Here is a 17,409-nt window from a genome sequence, read left to right as displayed (position 1 = left end):
TTTGATCGATAGTATTCATTGCGTTTATGGCTTTAAATTCGGTCAAAATCGTGCCTCGATTCAAGAGTGTATTATCATCGTGTAAAATCTGTTTTCGACGGATGGTCTCACACAAGCGCCTTATTGACCTGTTTTGTAGAGGTAAAGCTCTCTTACTATCTCACTAACATTTGTCTGACCAATTTCAAGCACCATATCCTTAATTTTTTTTTTTTTCATCAGTTGAACAAGTCAAAGGTTTTCCTACCAACTTAGCAAAAACCTTTTTATACTCTTGCAACCAGTTGCTACAGCAATTATAGTTTTGTTTACCTAAAGTGAGTTCCTTGGTACAAAAAAAATCGAGTTCGTAGATGGGCGTAATCGGACCATTGCCAAGTTCACAAATCGCCATTAACCGAAAACATATAATTAAGCGCTAAATTAATATATAAAGTTGTAATTTTCTACCAGGATCGCAGTAACAAGTAACTAAATACGGCACAGATATTAAATTCTACCTCCGAAATGGTATTAGAAGACTTTATGAGAGCTGGTGTGAAAATTATCAATGGTCGTGTCACCACCCACTTTTTGGTGAAATTCCATATCTCGGGACCCGACCAACCGATTTTAGTACGTGGAGTCCTCTTACATTCTTACGTCACATTGTGAAAATGGCCGAAATCGGACAACAACCACGCCTACTTTCATTATAGCACAATTTTAAATTCCATTTGATTCGTTCAGTTTGCAGTACACAAATCAAGAAGTAATTAATACAACGTAATTAAACGTAATAATGTCTCTGGTGTTTGCCACCTTATGATCAAAAACTTTTTACATCCAATAAAAACGGTACAAGCCCTTAGGTACCGAATATTTAGACCCCGGTACCTATAGTTGACTTTTGATCGAAAATGTCTGTCAATGGCGACAAATTAAGGGATAATTGCTTCTCTTAGAATGGCATGTCTGTATGTCAAAAAATGGATTGAATCAGGGGGCCTATTCTGTAACTCGATTCGAAAAAAAATTTAGTCGAATTCGAATTTTTTTTTATTTTGTAACTCGATTTTCGGATTTTTAAGCTAATTTTCGAATCAAATATTCGTTAGCTTTTGAGTTGTAGAAAGCAAAAACGAAAATTGTACGTATATATTCTGGCACAGGGTGGTGCAACTTTCGGATAATTATAAAGTAGATCCCAATTTCGAATAGAATACATTTACGAATCGAGATACAGAATAGGGCCCCAGACCAATACTTCCCTTAGCCCCCTAATAGTTAATATAAACATTTTCGAACTCCGGGGTGACTTTGTACCACATATATCGGCCAATATGTGAGTTATCCCAATGAACGCAAGAGATCGAGTTTTACTCATAAAAGTGTATGTTTTTTGCCTAAAATAGATATATTTAAGCGAAAACTTGGCCTATCTCCTACATAACTTATATCAGGATTTTCGAAAATCCGGCTGACTTTACTTTACTTACAAGTTACAAAAGTATAAAATGTTTGGTTGCACCCGAAGTTAGTTCTTCCTTACTTGGTTTTATAGTATCATTTATCCGTGGAATTTAATTGCAATTTCCGGATGTTCCTTTTAGTCCAGTCATTTAAGCTTAAATTAGGTAAGAATCTCGGAACTCGAGATACCCAGCTGTAAGTCAGTAAATATTGTATATTGACACCATAAAAGCTGTCTCAAAACCTACATATGGTAGACACACCCTACAGCTGGGTATCTCGAATTCCGAGGTGAACTTACTATAATGACTGGACTATTTGTCACATTGTCACAATAGATATCGCTTATTTAGTCATGAATGCAGATACCAATTGCAGCAACGCCTTCACAATGCCAAAATCAACATGGAGTAGAGGTTAAAGGTTCGGCTTACCATTCTGAATTATAGCAAGAAATCTTTGCTAGCAACAATCGTTGTTCAATGCTGCAGTAACAAATTATATTATAAAACACAATAAATTGCAAAATGTAAATGTAAACAATATAATGAAAATCTTCTATGACGTTAATGTCATGCATGGAATTACAGGTGGTTTATCAACATAAAGCACAACATCATAGATATCAACATTTCTTAAATCTTCTTGAAGGTCTCTGCTGAATTCAATATCGGGATGCTAAAGTGAAATTAATAACGATTTATTTAGCGCAGAACATTACATTCTGTTTAGTTAAGCTACTTACAATTTTGGCATATTTCCAAAACTCGAGGGCTTTGAAGTTTCTCTTCAACAAAAGATTGATCAACGCTAGATAACCCCACACATCCGGTATATGAACTTTAAAATTTGTACAAGTGGCCAATTCGCGTTCCGCATCATCAAACTTATTCATCTGGAAAACGGTTGTAAATATACCTATATATACATATATCATATATACAGTATAGTAAAAGGAAACATTATTTTTGCATTTAATTTTTTTTTTATTTTAGTTTAGTTAGAATTAACCGCTTGAGGTGAAATATGCACGGTTTTGTTCGATAACTTGTTGTCATTTTAAAGGTAATTTAATAATGTCACTTGTCGATTTTCATAACCTTCTACGTAGTAATCACTTGAAGTCGAGTCCAAACTGAAAGGTGGATGCATAAAAATCTTCCAACCAAAGTCCCAGCGCTTCTGAAGGGCCACTATCGATGAGTGTGACCCGGATATGTCCTGAAGCAACACAATTAGTCTTCTATTGGATTGGCAAAAGCTGCCCACTTCGGGACGATTGCTTACTTTACACGGTTCCGTTGTTGGCATAACAAGTCTGAATCACGAGTTTTAGAGGAGTAGTTCCTAACAGTCAGTTCTAGCTTCGATTCAACCAAGACCATTTTTACTTGGCGATGTCGTAAGTGACCCACTTTTATTACCAGTAACCAACCTCTTCCGAAAGGGATCAATTTTGTTGTGATTCTGCAGCGTTCCGCAGATGGAAATTTGGTCTATGCGGTTTTTTGTATTAACTCGTGTAGCACTTAAGCATCGACCTTATTTTCCCATCTACACAATACGCCCATTTATGCTAGGCTCGGCTATGAGCGTCCACTCTTCGGACACCCTGAGACGATTTTTCAGTGGGTACTTTGGAAAAATTAATGAATTTCTTTTTGCTAGACCTAATATATGTATATGCATACCACATACGTATATACATATGTATATACATTTATAATTTAACTTACTTTGAATAAAGCTTTGGCCATATAAAATTTGGCAATAAGTTTGGTGTCATCGAGGTCGCATTTTTGAAATGCCTCCACGGCCTCTTGATAATTTCCTATCTTCAGCATATGGAAGCCGTAACGTAGCAAGGCCAACAAATAATGGCTGCTTGATACTTCATGGTCATTCATTAAAAGTTTCCAATAGTTTTGTATTGCATAATCGATAGCGCCGCGACTGTACTCCAGATGACCATTTATATTTGTTATGAAATACTTTTCCAGTGGTTTGGTAACCGGAAACGTTTTTGGCTGATAATTGGTAAGGACTTCGTTCGAGAGTAACTTCAGTGTGGTGAGTGTAAGGTATCGTTCAAACGGTTGGCATGACATTTCCAATTCCTTGAAAACGAATACAGCGAATTTGTATAAACCCAATCTGGTCAGGATTGTAAACACTTTAAGGAATAATGTTTCCTTAACCGTAATTGATGCCTTTATTTCATATGGATTCATTAACATAAAACGGGACGCTGGCATTAATGGTAGTTTAGGTTCCACCTCTAATTCTATTTGTTCATATTTCCAGCGGGTGTAATTAGTTCCTGGCAAATAACTACAATATTTGAAAATACAATGCAGCAAAACCCAGTAACAGAGTTCGTTTGGAAAGGCAATAACCTCTTCCCGGAGACTGGCGATTAAATTTTCCATTGCTTGATTAAACATCGTTTCATTAGCCAAAGTTTCCACATAATTTATATATATTTTAATCAGTTCTCTATATTTGAAACAAACATGCATTAAAATTTAAAATGATTTTCATTCGCCAAAATTTCATAAAGATATCTTTTCAAAAGAAAAATATTTCCACTATCGGACGTTCCGACAAATGAGCACTTTTTTTGTGAGAAGAGGACTGGTGCTAAATTTCATATCGATATCTTAAAAGCTGAGGGACTGGTTCGTATATATACAGACGGACATTGCAAAATCGACTTAGCTCGTCATGCAAATCTCTATATTTGCTTTATAGGGTCTCTGACGTTTTCTTTCGGGTGCTACAAACATCGGTGGAAACTTAAAATACTCTGTTCAGGGTATATATGTATCTTTCATGAAAATGGTTTATCAACTCTTTGTTGAAGGTTCAGACACGGTAGGAGGATGTAATAAAAAATTTAGGTAGATATACATATGCTTTGAACTTACGTAAAATGCAGACCGAGTTCAAATTGTTTATTACTCGGGAGCGAATAATATTTCTTCGCGTTTTCAAAATCTAGTTTTTCCACAGCCATTACAAGTTTAAAGAAGTTGAAAATAGTATCACCCGCAGCCAATTTTTCAGCCTATTAGAAATATGATAACAAAAATCAGTTACGAGTCATTAAGAAAATCTATACGGAAATATTACCTTGTCGCAAAGGATCTTAGCGAAATATTCTTCACCAAGCACAGAAAAATACTGAGCAATCGAAAGGTAGTTAAGGATTCTATTGTCATTTTCAGTTTCAGGAAATGAAAACGTTGAAACATAGTTTCTTAAATTTTGCAAAGTATTATAAGTGGTTTGGACAGTTTCTTTGTAGACAGTTGTCATGAGATTCTGAAAAACAAACAAATAAAAAAATTTTGTAAAATTAATGTAAAATATTCTTAAATATATCAACAAATAGCAGTTGATAAGCGAAACAATATCTTTAACGCTGAAAGTAGTATTCAACCAATAGAATTGTGCAAGTATAGTTAGTATTTTTGGATCTAAAATCCAGATGAAACTTACATGGAACTCTATGGCGTCCTCTGTTGGTTTTTTGATATTAAAATCGCTGGAGATAAGCTTGAAAATCTGATTCGTTAAATTTTCCTTGTGGCAACATAATATCCCCTTAGCATCTTCCAGTTTCTTTATATCATTTTTCACGATATACAAAATTAATTTTTTTATTTCTTTTTCGAAAGCGTAATGAGCTTCCATTCGTGAACTTATATTCTCATTATACTTTGACAGAAACTTTGGAAGTTTTGCATCTTGCAAGGTGGTGAGTATGAACGATTCCGTCAGCGGTGTTGCGAAACAAATGGAAATAATGGCGAAAGTAGGCTCCTCGAGCACTCTAATCGAACTAAGCTTGGCGGACGAGGGATTTATGGAATGTTTAACAGGTTTGGTGTCGGTAGAGGACAGCTCTACCGCAAACCTCTTAGAGCTAACTGTAATAAAAAAAAAATTTAAATGGTTAAATTTAAAAGTTAATGTTTAGATTTTTGTTGTTACTCGCCTTCTGGATATAGCAAGATTGCTGGATCAATATGTCCTTTAACAATAATATCATCTGGGTTATCAATGTGGTACATTTCAATTAATATTTGTTGCTCATCGAACGCTAAGACATCCTCTAAAATTCGAGCGAATTCTTCGGTGAGCACAAAACGGTGAGTTGCATTGCTGGATATTACGGGATTTCTGAAATCAACGTTCTTGGCATGGATTTTTGAGTTTTCTTCATACACCAGATGACGAAATATATTGAAGGTATTTATGGAAAAATGGCAACAGATACCGATGCAATCGAAGTTTTTAGGTTCAGCACTTCTCAAGTTTTCCCAACCTAGCAGTACATCAGTAGCCGTTACTAGTTCTTTGTTAAAGTGTTTGAATGTACAAAACTTTACTTTCTCGTACTGATTGTTTTCATTTGGAATTTTCGATTCAAAATAGAAGTCGGCAACCAAGTAATCTACATTTTCGGACAGATTTGGTTTAACATTAAATATGGACTCAAATGAGACATGCACCATATTGTGGAAAGTCATATCTTTTAGTAACGGCAATAGGGCGTACACCTCCCAAGCCGCAGTACATGAAGAGAAGGACTCTTCCGAAATTGATATCTGATACAAAATGGTGTAAAAAGTGGCAAGCTCACGCTTTTTGGTATAAAGCCTTAATAGGTCGATATGCCCCTGTGCAATTGGGCGTAATTGCTCCTCATAGATTTCAGGTTCTTCGATTTCCTCTTCTGCTATTTCTTCTGTCTTTAATTCTATACTTTTCGGTGTTCGTCTCCGATGTCCTTTATTTTCCTTAACACTCTCTTTTCGCTTTACCTTTTCGTCTTCCAACGATTTCGTTCGCGCGGACACCTCATCTGGTGGCACCCGAACCATTACACGATTGTAAAGGGTTAGTAATAGTGGATTATCACTTAATATATTCGCATCTTCAATGTTATCTTGTTCAACCATTAGACTAAATGTGGGCTTATATTCATCAAATATCGACAAGTCTATAACATTATTCGTTGGATAAACATCCACTAATTTGGTGAGTGTATTCTTTGCTTGACTCAGATGTATTTCAAGCTTCCCATCCATAGTCGGCAGATTCTCTATCATCTTCAACTGTATGTAAAGAAATATGCGTTTTGGATGCGGCACAATTTCCAAATTATTCTTGAAAAAATATGGAAAATGTTTATTTCATGAAATCTTCGCAAAAATTACAATTTTACCTCAGACATTGACATTTTTCCGTTTTTCAAAAATATTAACTTTTTCTCTGTTAAAAAATGTATTAAATTGAGAAATGCTGCAACTGTTGACTGAAAGTAGATTTGTTCGATAAGAAGTAATAAGAACTGAGTAGATTGTACCAGTAGATAGTGATGTAAGTATAAATATAAATTACCCCGCTACTGAAACAATCAATAAGAAATAGGACTGAGTCGATTTAAAAAAAATTTTTTGAACCAATCGTTACAATTCTTCTGCTTCTTCTACTTCTGCGTCCATGCAGCGCTACCAGTGCGATTTTCAAGCATTGAAAGCGTCACGGAAGGCATTCTCAAGAATAGCCTTGAGAGCCGAGGTGCATGCTGCTTGGATGTCCTTTCAACGGCTTTTCAGGTATGGAAACAAAAAATTTCCGGAAGCCACATCTAGGCTGTAGGGTGGCTGTGGAAGCGTTAGGATGCCCGCCTATGTTAGGTAGCTGTTTACAACAAAGACCCTTCGTTTGAGTTTCTTGGGGACTTCCACGTAAAACTTGGCTTTGAAGGTCTGTCCATGGTTTTCACTTTGAATTGCTCATTCATCAGCGACCTCTCCCCGGCCCTCCGAAACACACCACTTCTTGTTAAAGCAGCATCTGGGTAAGACTGCTTTATCATATCAAACGTCTCTGTCGCAGATTTACCGAATTTCACACAGAATTTAATCGCGTACCTCTGCTTAAACGTATGCTGCATTTTTGGCTTGCACCAATCACAGAAACACGTCGCGCGAAAATTTTTGTCTTGACTCTCTAGGTGCTCGTTCGTTAGCTAGGAACACACTCTGCCAAATTCAGTCGGTGAGCGCACGCTCCGAAGTACAGTCGCGGCGGAAGAAAATCAGCCCTATTACTTTTCGAACAAACCCTGTAAAATATCTATTGATTACTTCCACTTATTAAGAGAACAATTTAAACGTGTAGAGAAAGTAACGGTATTCAAAGGTAATATAAATAAAGGACTACTTGATATGAAAATATAATAGATGATCCACGTAGAGGTACTTTTTTCAATAGCGTTTCTTGGACAGATCAGGTCGTGTCACGTTGTCATGTCAATTTGGTTCAGTATTGTTTGACATTTCATCATGACATGAAAGATTTACGCCTGAACAACGTTTACAAATCGTTCAACTTTATTACGAAAACTCACGTTCTGGTAATCGACCTACTGAGCGTACTATTCGCAACACCGTTACACTTCTTGAGACCCAGTATTCATTATATGACCCAGATAATATTCTACCGAAAAGACCACGCCCAGCACGCAGTGAAGAAAATAAAGAAAATATAGCAGCTGTAGCTGAGACTATTTGATGCCTGACATTGAAGCTCGTGATCTCGGCGACATTTGGTTTCAACAAGATGACGCCGCTGCAATGGATTTATTGAGAGAACATTTCGGTGAGCATATAATTTCACGATTTGGGACGGTCGATTGGCCACCAAGATCCGGTGATATCACACCGTGAGACTTTATCTTGTGGGTATACGTAAAGTCTAAAATCTATGCGGGCAATCCCGCTTCGAGCAAAACTTCACGTTCACTTCCAGTTGAAACGGATGGACCATCCGTAGCCGTGGCCAGCATTTGAACTAAATAAGCTTTAAAATATAAATTTCACAGAATGTTCTTTCGAATGATAATAAACATCCCTCTTTAAATATGAAGTTTATATGTTTTTTCTTTAAAAACATAATTCGAATTGGATCACCCTCTACATATGCATTTTTTTCCAAATGCTATAAAGATATTTTTGAAATTTAGTTCAACCGGTTAAAAATGTCGGTGATCAGCTAATATATAATGCATTTATAAAAGAACCCCTTTAGCCAAGGGTATTATTATTTCATATTTTATACATCGTCACCTAAAATGCAAAATAACTTATGATCGAAAAATTCGAAATTGCGTGTTTCATTGATTACGAACCACTACTTCAGATTACATACATATGTCCAACATTTTAAGGTTTTGCTATCAGATATCCGTATTAGCCAGTTTTAACCCATATTTAAATTTTGTTTCGCTCATGTTCAATTTTATTCATTCCTTCCCCTGTAAATTTCCAAAAATGTTGTTACGATATTTTGCATTTTAGGTGACGATATAGTAATATATTCTCCAAAAAGAAAATAGTTTCTTCATCAAAGCAATATCACAACAAAATTTATAGTGCTCCATTTGTTGCGAATGTCATCCTTACCTTCAAAGCAACAATTAAAATTAATGACAAAGGTTTTTTAAAGCCATTTAATTGGATCATTTAAATGAGTTGTTATTTTACATACAAAAACGTTTCAAAATACATTTGAATGGTAAAAATGCGTGTAAATTAACTATGTATTATGTGTAGAATGTATAAAATATTAAATAAATAAATTCAACATTTTATGGTCCAATGCTTCCAACTCCGTTAGAATTTCTTTGGAAATAGTATGGTTTTCATTCTAGGAATAGAAAAAATTAACTGAGAAAATCTTACGCAGAGTGTAAAAAAGATAATTTTTGTAAAAAGCTCTTCTAATAATATTATGATTATTTGTTGAAAGACCATGTATCATTATGAAGGCTGTGATATAATGATACTTGTTGAATACAGCGAGGTCTAATTGAATAACCTTAGGGAATAGTTTATGTTCTTCTTTGTGAAAGTTAATCATACGAAACATCAGACTGACAAATCAGTGGTCAGACTGAAACTGTAAAAAGCATTTCGAATTTCATTACATTTGAAGCAAGGAAAACGATGACGAAATTGCATGAATTCGACACCGTATACTGTAGGCCTGGGGCCCTATTCTGTATCTCGATTCGTAAATGTATTATATTCGAAATTCGGATCTACTTTATAATTTTTCGAAAGTTGTACCACCCTGTGCCAGAATAAATACGTAAAATTTTCGTTTTTAAAATAATATAAAAAATCCGAATTCGAGTAAATTTTGTTTTGTTTTGTAGGCCCCCAGAATAGGCCCCCTGAACTCTGTTCGCAAACCTCAAAATAATGTCCGTTTGCTGCAATTATTATTTTAAAGCGTACTGTACGGGGCATGTACATGAGCTAATTGTGGTTTTATGTGAGTAATGTTAGTTATCGTGTAGAAATCCTTGAAACTATTTAGCGCTACCGACCCAAATTCTAACATATAGTATCTACATATGAAATGTTTCTAGTTAAAGCACTATTGTAGCAACACGTTTATAACACACTCACCACATGTGCATATTTCCACAGTTTTAAGGCATTTTCCATTCTTCCTAATCTCAAATTGATCAAAGCTAAATAGGCCCAAATATCAGGAACATGTAACGGATAGTTTGTAGCATTAGCAAAATGTCCTTCTGCTTCGGGCAAACGTTTTAACTATGTGAAAATATTAAATTAATTCGAAGTACTCCACCAGTCTTGAAAATAATTTACCATGTACATCGCTTTACCCAGTCCGTAATATGCCACGAAGGCACCTGTACCGAAAAAGAGGTATTTTTCATATGCTTTTATGGCATCCAAAAGTTTGTTCTCATTATAACGAAAATTGGCATAACGCAGTAGTCCAAGTTTTAGACATTGATTCTCATTATCCTTACTATCCAAAATTCGATGATAATAGCTTAATGCCTTGCTAATGTCGCCGCGATAATACGCCATATTGCCATTCGTGAATGCAACAAGAATCTTCTGAAAAACGATGAAAAAAGAAAGATTGTTTAATAAATTTACCCATATATTACTTCACAAAAACAATTTTCCAAACAATTGCATTCGATCTATAGTGCTGAGAGTACAAATGCTCTAACGACTCTAGTGCCAACTACCAAATTTAACCGAACTCACCATTGATTTATCGTTGTCGAAACTCTGCAGGGTGTAGTCGTCCGTCAAATCATCGGTTAGTATTTTAATCGTGCTTTTAAACATATACTTCTCAGCGGGAGTGCATTCGTCTGAGATAGCATCAAAAACAATATCGGCAAATATATAAGTGCCTAACCATAGGAAATGTTTTACGATTATAAATAATAATTGACCCTTTTTTGTGTAAAATTGTACATAGACGTCGTTATAAATCGAGAAACGACTATATGGTATGTTTGGAAAGTCCCAATAATGCTGGCTGACGAGGTTTTCATACTTCAGTCGAGTGTACTCAATACCGGGCAAATAACCGCATTGTTTATATATACAATGCAATAGTATCCATGGCTCCAATTCCAGCGGAAATTGTATCGAAAACTCATTGAGTATTTCGATCAGATATGACAAAGCTTCATTAAAATGTTTTTCATTTCTTTTGAACTGTATATATTTGAGGTAAATACCGGCCAATTCGCTAAATTATCACAACGAGAATTATTGAAATTCATAAATTAAATATTTATAATCATACTTACGTATAAAAGTGAGCGCGATGGTAAACCTCTCTCACTGGCTTTTTTGCATACTCGAGCGCTGAGTCGAATTTAAGGGTTTCAATGTCGTAAAGAAATTTGCAAAAGTGCCAAGACGAATTATCGGCATATGTTTGTGAGAACTACAAATAAGTTGGAAGCGGTAAAATAATAACAATTGTAAACAATTTTTCTCGTCAGTAGAGGAAAGTAAACCAATGACTAGTGAGCAACACGATAGTGTTGAAAATTAATAATTTTCGGATACTTTCAAATAACTCAGCAATTCACGTCTACTGAAACTACAATGCATAGGAAGAATGATAGCGGTAACTAACACATATGTATGTACATATCGTGGAACTCATAAGTTGTTTTCTAATCTTCGAACAATCGAATATCTTATTTTAAAGACTATTGTCCTGATATCATCGACAAATATCAATTTGCGTATACGCTTTCAATTTCGTTTTATGATCAATGTAAACTGATTGTGATTTGAAAAGGTTTCATCATCAGAACTAAAATTTCAAATTTTGTCTTAGGCGATTTAGTGGTGATTTCGCTTAGCATTTTTGTCCATTTTGAAGTATTTGAGATAATGATGAACTAGTTAGGCACTGTACTGAGGAAAAAACGACTCTAGTGCCAATTTTTAAAAACATAAGGAAAACTTTTTTTTGTGTTTCGATCAAATGTCTTCCTTTTTATAGAGATTTGAAGTGTATTAAAAGGAATTTTTGGTGAAAAACATGCCAAACATGCCGGCCCAAAACGTGATATTATCTGCCCACCGAAATGCTCTCTCAATAAATCCATGGATTTATACGATATGTGGGAAGTTGGGCCGTCTTGTCAAAACCAAATGTCCCCGAGATCAGGAGCTCCAATTTCACACATCAAATAGTCGGTTATCATGATGCGATAACGGTCGCCATTGATTGTCATTTTTGAAAAATTAAGGAACGATGATTTCACCGCCCCACAAACTACACCAAACCGTTGTTTTTTCTTTCATTTTTTTACGAAATTCCATATATCGGGACCCGATAGACTGATTCCTATGTTACAGTGTAAAAATAGCCGAAATCGGACCTACTTACCATATAGCACAAATTTAATTTTCATTTGAGTCTTTCAATTTCCAGTCCACAAATCAATAAGTAATTTATATAACGGTATAAAACTTTGCACAAATAATGTGTTAGCGTATGCCACCTTATTATCAAAAATTAAGCAAATCCAAACAAAACTGCTCAAAGCTCTAGGTACCAAATATGTGGACCCCAGTACCTATAGTTGACTTTTGACCGAAAATATCGTTCAAGTGTGAGATATTAAATTGAAATTCACAGGATCCTATCCTTACCAAAGTATTTCTTTGTATCAAAAATTGGTTGAAACAGGTCAATACTTTTCCTTAGCTTCCATATACCTATAATAAAGATTTTCGAATTTTCTGATGACTTTATACTGCATCTATCGATCAGCATTTGCGCTATCTCAATTAAATTTAGAGAATGTGTTTATTCCTAATAGTGCATTTTTGTTCCTATAATATATAAAATTGGACGAAAACTTGACCTAGCCCTCATATAAATAATATCAGGATTTTGGAACATCCAGCTGACTTTACTCAATATGATTGGTGACTATATGTGAGGTACCTTGAACCCAGGGAACACTTTTTTAGTATATGGCAAGATAATATTCTGATAAAATTGGGTTGACACTACCTCAACTCCCATATACTACATATAATGTATGTATATAGTACATGTACATATATATAAATTTGCTTAGATTTCGATTATTTGGTTGACGTTTTACACCTTAAAATATTACATGGATTTGACTATTACAAGTTGCAGGAGTATAAAATGTTCGGTTGCACCCGAACTTAAACCTTTCGTACTTGTACTTATAGTTACATACAAATAAATGCTATTTAACTTTTCCAAAAGAAAATTGGCAAGTTTCTTGTACTTATAGTTACATACAAATAAATGCTATTTAACTTTTCCAAAAGAAAATTGGCAAGTTTCTTGTCCCCTGCCTCATTGAGTAGTTTTATATAACTCATTCTTCTTTGAAGTTTTGTATCTTCTTTAATTGTACCTTGATCGATTGATATAGCCTTATTATCAAACGTATTTAAAATATTATAAACGCGTTGTGTTAACTCCTTATAAACAAGCGTCATTAAATTCTGTAAACAAACGAATGGAATCAACGATTAGAGCTCTTATTCAACTTAATAATATATGGTAGAGTATTGGCTAAATTTGTGCCAGCAGTCGCGGTTACACAAATAATGCRAATAAAATTTGTTCAGTGTGAGTTAAAATTTATTATAATAAAATAGTGTTAATTTTATTAGGTTAAATTTTAAATTTAAAATTTTTTTATATAAAGTTTTTGAGGCTTTCTTTAAAGCCACTACCCAACACGTCATGGCTATTGAAACAATGGAAGAACAACAATGACAGAATTAGCCTGGTAACTAACACATACACACAGTTCAACTCAGAAGACCTTTACCACAAGGCCACATAGAACTTTCGCTTTGCTTTGCGTCAGAGATTTGTTTTAACAGAAAATTTGGATGGATACTTTCGTATGAGTATGTTCATATCGAAGCGAAACGTAGCAAGGCCAAGCAGAATGTTGATCAACTCTCATCTGTTTAGGATTTATCAAGCAACAGGCGTCATTTTTCTAAGGGATAAATGCTGAAAGCGAACGGTTCATTGTGGCATACCCCTTGCTTTCGTCGATTCGATATTAAAGTATGCATTGTCACGCATCGCGAGTATAATGAGTAAATGGTGTAGGGTAGATTCTTCATTCAAACTTACCGTGAATTCGATACTAGTTTCCGTCGGAACTCGTACATTAAAATCGTAAGCTATAAGATCAGTAATTTTCCAAGATAATATTTTCAATTCACAGCACACGTATGATTTGCTGTCATTATAATCAGTAATATTATTTTTTAATATATTCATAGCAATGGATTTAATTTCTTGATTGAATTTTCTGTAAGCATCCTCCCGTTTAAAAGAGAGACTTCGATTATCCTGCAGCAATGAATTGCATACATATTTATCTTCGTCGGCGGGCGCAATATTATCAATACTTTTGGTTATAATAGATCGCCCCCTCCTACTTTCCGTTATGGGAGAATAAAAACTAATATTTAATGTGACGAATGTTCTTTTATCATCATCTTTGGAATTTACATGCGAGGCCGGGTCATCCAAAGCGACGGCAAACCGACAGGCATTCACTGTGAACACAAAGGAAATGAGCCGTAAGTAAGGAATCTAGACCCGTAGAGTAGACCGACCAACAAATATTAAAAGATATAACTAATAGTCTAGATTGAAATAAATTTTGAATATCACTTCTAGATTTAGGAACTTTATAGCTGTTTCTCTCGCCTTTCCATCATTTAAATTACAACGTGCTTGCAGCAAATGCCTTATATACATACATACATATATATTCTTTATAAAGCACATGGTACTTTTATCTGTTGTAAAGTGGCACAAATGGAGTGTGATGTTGGCTGAAGAATTCTTTTCTCTTTCGTTTAATACCAAACAGGCATTCTTCATCTGGCTATGCTTTTTAGTGAAAAAGACTTACCATTAGGATAAAGAAAAATGTGTGCTTCCAGGGCGCCTTGAAGCAGTATTTCTTCTGGTTGCTCGATATTATAAACCTTTACACCTAAACACTGTTCATCGCTTCCAATAACTTGCTCGAGCTTTTCCGTCAACTCATCGGTGAGTACAAATCGAACAGTTGAATTCGATGTTAAGGCATAATCGTGGAAAATATTTATGAAACTGAAATTAAATTCTCTGTCTTCAGTGCAAAATAGATTCCTTAGAAAGTTTTGCGGTTTGTTCGTACATCCGGTTCTAACGTCGGGTGGACTTCGTTCATTAAGATTGCGCAAATTTTCCCAACAGAAGTAAATACTCTGATCTTTGATTATATTCTTTCGAAATACTTTAAAAGTGCAAATCTTAAATTCATCAAATACCAAATCTTCATTTTCGAATTTGGCTTGAAATAGTATATCCACACGCATATCATCCGCCATATCCAACAACTCCTCTGGCAAATTATATAGCGATTCTAGACTAATGAATGCCAGATTTGTAATATGCAAGGTTTTCATAAGTGGCATTTTGGTATAAATATTCCATATAGTTTTGACTGCGCCTCGGCCGCTTGCCCATTTGGGGGAGTAAAGGAATACAACCATTTGAAGTGATATACTTTCATCGGAGAATAGTTGAAGGATATCGATATATCCCTTTGCTAAATAGTTGTACTTTTTATTGTCGATTTTGTACTCGAATTCGACGTCGTAACCGAATTCCGCTTGCGTTTCGACTTCGGAGTCATAACTGTCTTCGTCCACGGAGTGTCTCTCATTGGAGGCCGTGTGACGTTTTATTAACACACAAATTTGCTCTGCAGCGAAATAGTTTGCAGCTTCCATGTCATCTTGTTCAATAATTATGGTATAAATGCATTTTTCCTCACCGGCTAAAAACTTATTGAACATATGCTTAGGCTCCTTGGATGAGTGGAAAAACTCGGCACGGGAATGTCTTAATTCCATATATGAGTATTTTTGGTTGGCGTTGAAATTGGTTATTTCAATCAGTTCTAACCACGCAAATACCCGCTGCTTATGACCTTTTGGCGGATCTTCAGTTAAACTCTGAGTTTTACCCGTATTAACTTGGCTTGTTGGCCGTATTTCATTCATTTTAATTAAAGTTACAAATGTATAGAAAATAAAAGCTGTTGCATAAATGCTGTCTATATATTTTCAAAGTTGAATTATTGTTATTGGTTTACATTATTGATTGAATAGTGAAAGAAATTGTGATAGTCTTCAAAGTAAAAACACTCAATTATTTAAGGATTGAAAAAGTAAGCTAAAGGTTAAACCACTACTGGTGTAGGCTGCCAGGTCACACGGGTATAGCGGGGATTGATTTAGCTGACGAATTTGGCCGCTCTGGAGCTTTTACTAAAATAGTGGAACCAAAGCCCTGTATGGCGGTTTGTAGTCATACCATAAAAGCGCAGCTTCGCGAGGAGGAGATAACTCCAAGGCATGCGTCAGGCCAAGTTGCTAATAGTTGTTTATAACCTAAGAACGTAATCAATCTCCCGCGGAACAAATTCCGACTATGTTTCCGAACTTTGTATTAACACGAAATTATACCTTTTCAACTTGGTTTCGACCATTTTTGACATCGTTTAACAGCAATTTGTAGGCATGCCAACAGTTCGCTTTCGCATAATCAGTACCAACTCAGAATGCCAAGAGAAATGCGTATATTAACTTTAGTTAAATATCTACATTTCTACTTAAGCGTTCTCCTGCACATTTTGATCTACGAAGTACTACATACCACACATATATGACTCTAAATCAGTCTCCATTAGCTTTAGAGATTATAAACATCACTTAAGTGAAAAAATTTAAATTCGTTATGTTCGTCGGAGGATGGCGTTATGTGTAGAAGTTCACGCAAGTGAATAAAGTTCTCTGATTGCTATTCACTTGGTAGCGGAAAGAAACGATTCTTTCACATATGAGAGAAAGCAGACTACCTGCCTCGTAATGTTACGATCAAACAGAACACGCGAGGGATGGGATAGATACAGAGAGTTGAAGAGGGAAGCTTGGAGCATTCGCAGACAGAAAAGGGAGAGACCGAAATGCGCGAGTATGAAGAGCTTGACAAGCTGACCGACAAAGGAAATGCTCGAAAATTCTACAAAAAAATAATGCGACTAACAGAAGGTTTCAAGACCGGGGCATATTCTTGTAGAACCCATGGAGGTGATCTAGTAACCGAGCATACTAAAATTATAGAGGGAACACTTTTCCAACCTGATGAATAGCAGTGAACGCACAACGCCAGGAGAAGGCGMACCCGATTCCCCCATCGATGACGATTTACAATTTACAAAAAAGGAGACCCCACAATCTGCGCCAACTACCGTGGGATAAGTCTCCTAATTACCGCATATAAGGTTCTATCGAGCGTATTGTGTGAAAATTAAATCCCACCGTCAAAAAACTGATTGGACCTTATCAGTGTGGCTTTAGACCTGGTAAATCATCAATCGACCAGATATTCACCATGCGCCAAATCTTGGAAAAAACCCGTGAGAAGAAAATCGACACACACCACCTTTTCGTCGATTTCAAAGCTGCTTTTGACACCACGAAAAATATCTGCTTCAGGATA

The 17,409-nt window shown here is 35.5% G+C and overlaps 2 protein-coding genes across 3 annotated transcripts; both read right to left on the bottom strand.

Moving 5' to 3' along the window:
- Nucleotides 1-1,991: 1,991 nt before the first annotated feature.
- LOC108973554 lies at nucleotides 1,992-6,768 on the bottom strand. The gene is made up of 8 exons (XM_018940903.1): nucleotides 6,686-6,768; nucleotides 5,453-6,626; nucleotides 4,954-5,384; nucleotides 4,585-4,776; nucleotides 4,380-4,519; nucleotides 3,189-3,948; nucleotides 2,198-2,347; nucleotides 1,992-2,130 (listed from the first exon to the last, which is right to left on the bottom strand). Exons 1-8 carry the CDS (start codon nucleotides 6,698-6,700, stop codon nucleotides 2,011-2,013), a joined length of 2,982 nt encoding a protein of 993 aa, XP_018796448.1. The 5' UTR covers nucleotides 6,701-6,768; the 3' UTR covers nucleotides 1,992-2,010.
- Nucleotides 6,769-9,046: 2,278 nt separating this feature from the next.
- Nucleotides 9,047-15,956, bottom strand: LOC108973550. 2 transcript variants are annotated; one of them, XM_018940898.1, is made up of 8 exons: nucleotides 14,768-15,956; nucleotides 13,975-14,405; nucleotides 13,134-13,325; nucleotides 11,120-11,259; nucleotides 10,563-11,058; nucleotides 10,149-10,406; nucleotides 9,942-10,091; nucleotides 9,047-9,174 (listed from the first exon to the last, which is right to left on the bottom strand). In XM_018940898.1, the coding sequence occupies exons 1-8, from the start codon at nucleotides 15,906-15,908 to the stop codon at nucleotides 9,094-9,096; spliced, it is 2,889 nt and encodes a 962-aa protein (XP_018796443.1). In that variant the 5' UTR covers nucleotides 15,909-15,956; the 3' UTR covers nucleotides 9,047-9,093. The 2 variants fall into 2 exon arrangements, with proteins under 2 accessions (XP_018796443.1, XP_018796444.1); XM_018940899.1 differs by having other exon boundaries at nucleotides 10,149-10,403.
- Nucleotides 15,957-17,409: the final 1,453 nt, after the last annotated feature.

The sequence above is a fragment of the Bactrocera latifrons genome, unplaced genomic scaffold (assembly GCF_001853355.1).
Source record: "Bactrocera latifrons isolate USDA-ARS-PBARC rearing strain unplaced genomic scaffold, ASM185335v1 scaffold_49, whole genome shotgun sequence".
NCBI lineage: Eukaryota > Metazoa > Arthropoda > Insecta > Diptera > Tephritidae > Bactrocera > Bactrocera latifrons.
The sequence above is the reverse complement of the archived record's forward strand: the minus strand, read 5'-3'. Positions and strand labels throughout refer to the sequence as shown.

Excerpts from the sequence above, each read along its gene's own strand:
- LOC108973554 (XM_018940903.1), bottom strand. Across the intron at positions 3,949-4,379 it reads GAACTCGGTCTGCATTTTAC|AGAACTGATTAAAATATATA; the intron begins GTAAGTTCAAAG and ends TTTCAAATATAG. Across the intron at positions 2,131-2,197 it reads TTTGGAAATATGCCAAAATT|CATCCCGATATTGAATTCAG; the intron begins GTAAGTAGCTTA and ends ATTTCACTTTAG.
- LOC108973550 (XM_018940898.1), bottom strand. The coding sequence starts at position 15,908 with ATGAATGAAATACGGCCAACAAGCCAAGTTAATACGGGTAAAACTCAG. Across the intron at positions 11,260-13,133 it reads CCAATTTTCTTTTGGAAAAG|TTCTCACAAACATATGCCGA; the intron begins TTAAATAGCATT and ends ACTTATTTGTAG. Across the intron at positions 11,059-11,119 it reads CATCGCGCTCACTTTTATAC|CGAATTGGCCGGTATTTACC; the intron begins GTAAGTATGATT and ends GTGATAATTTAG.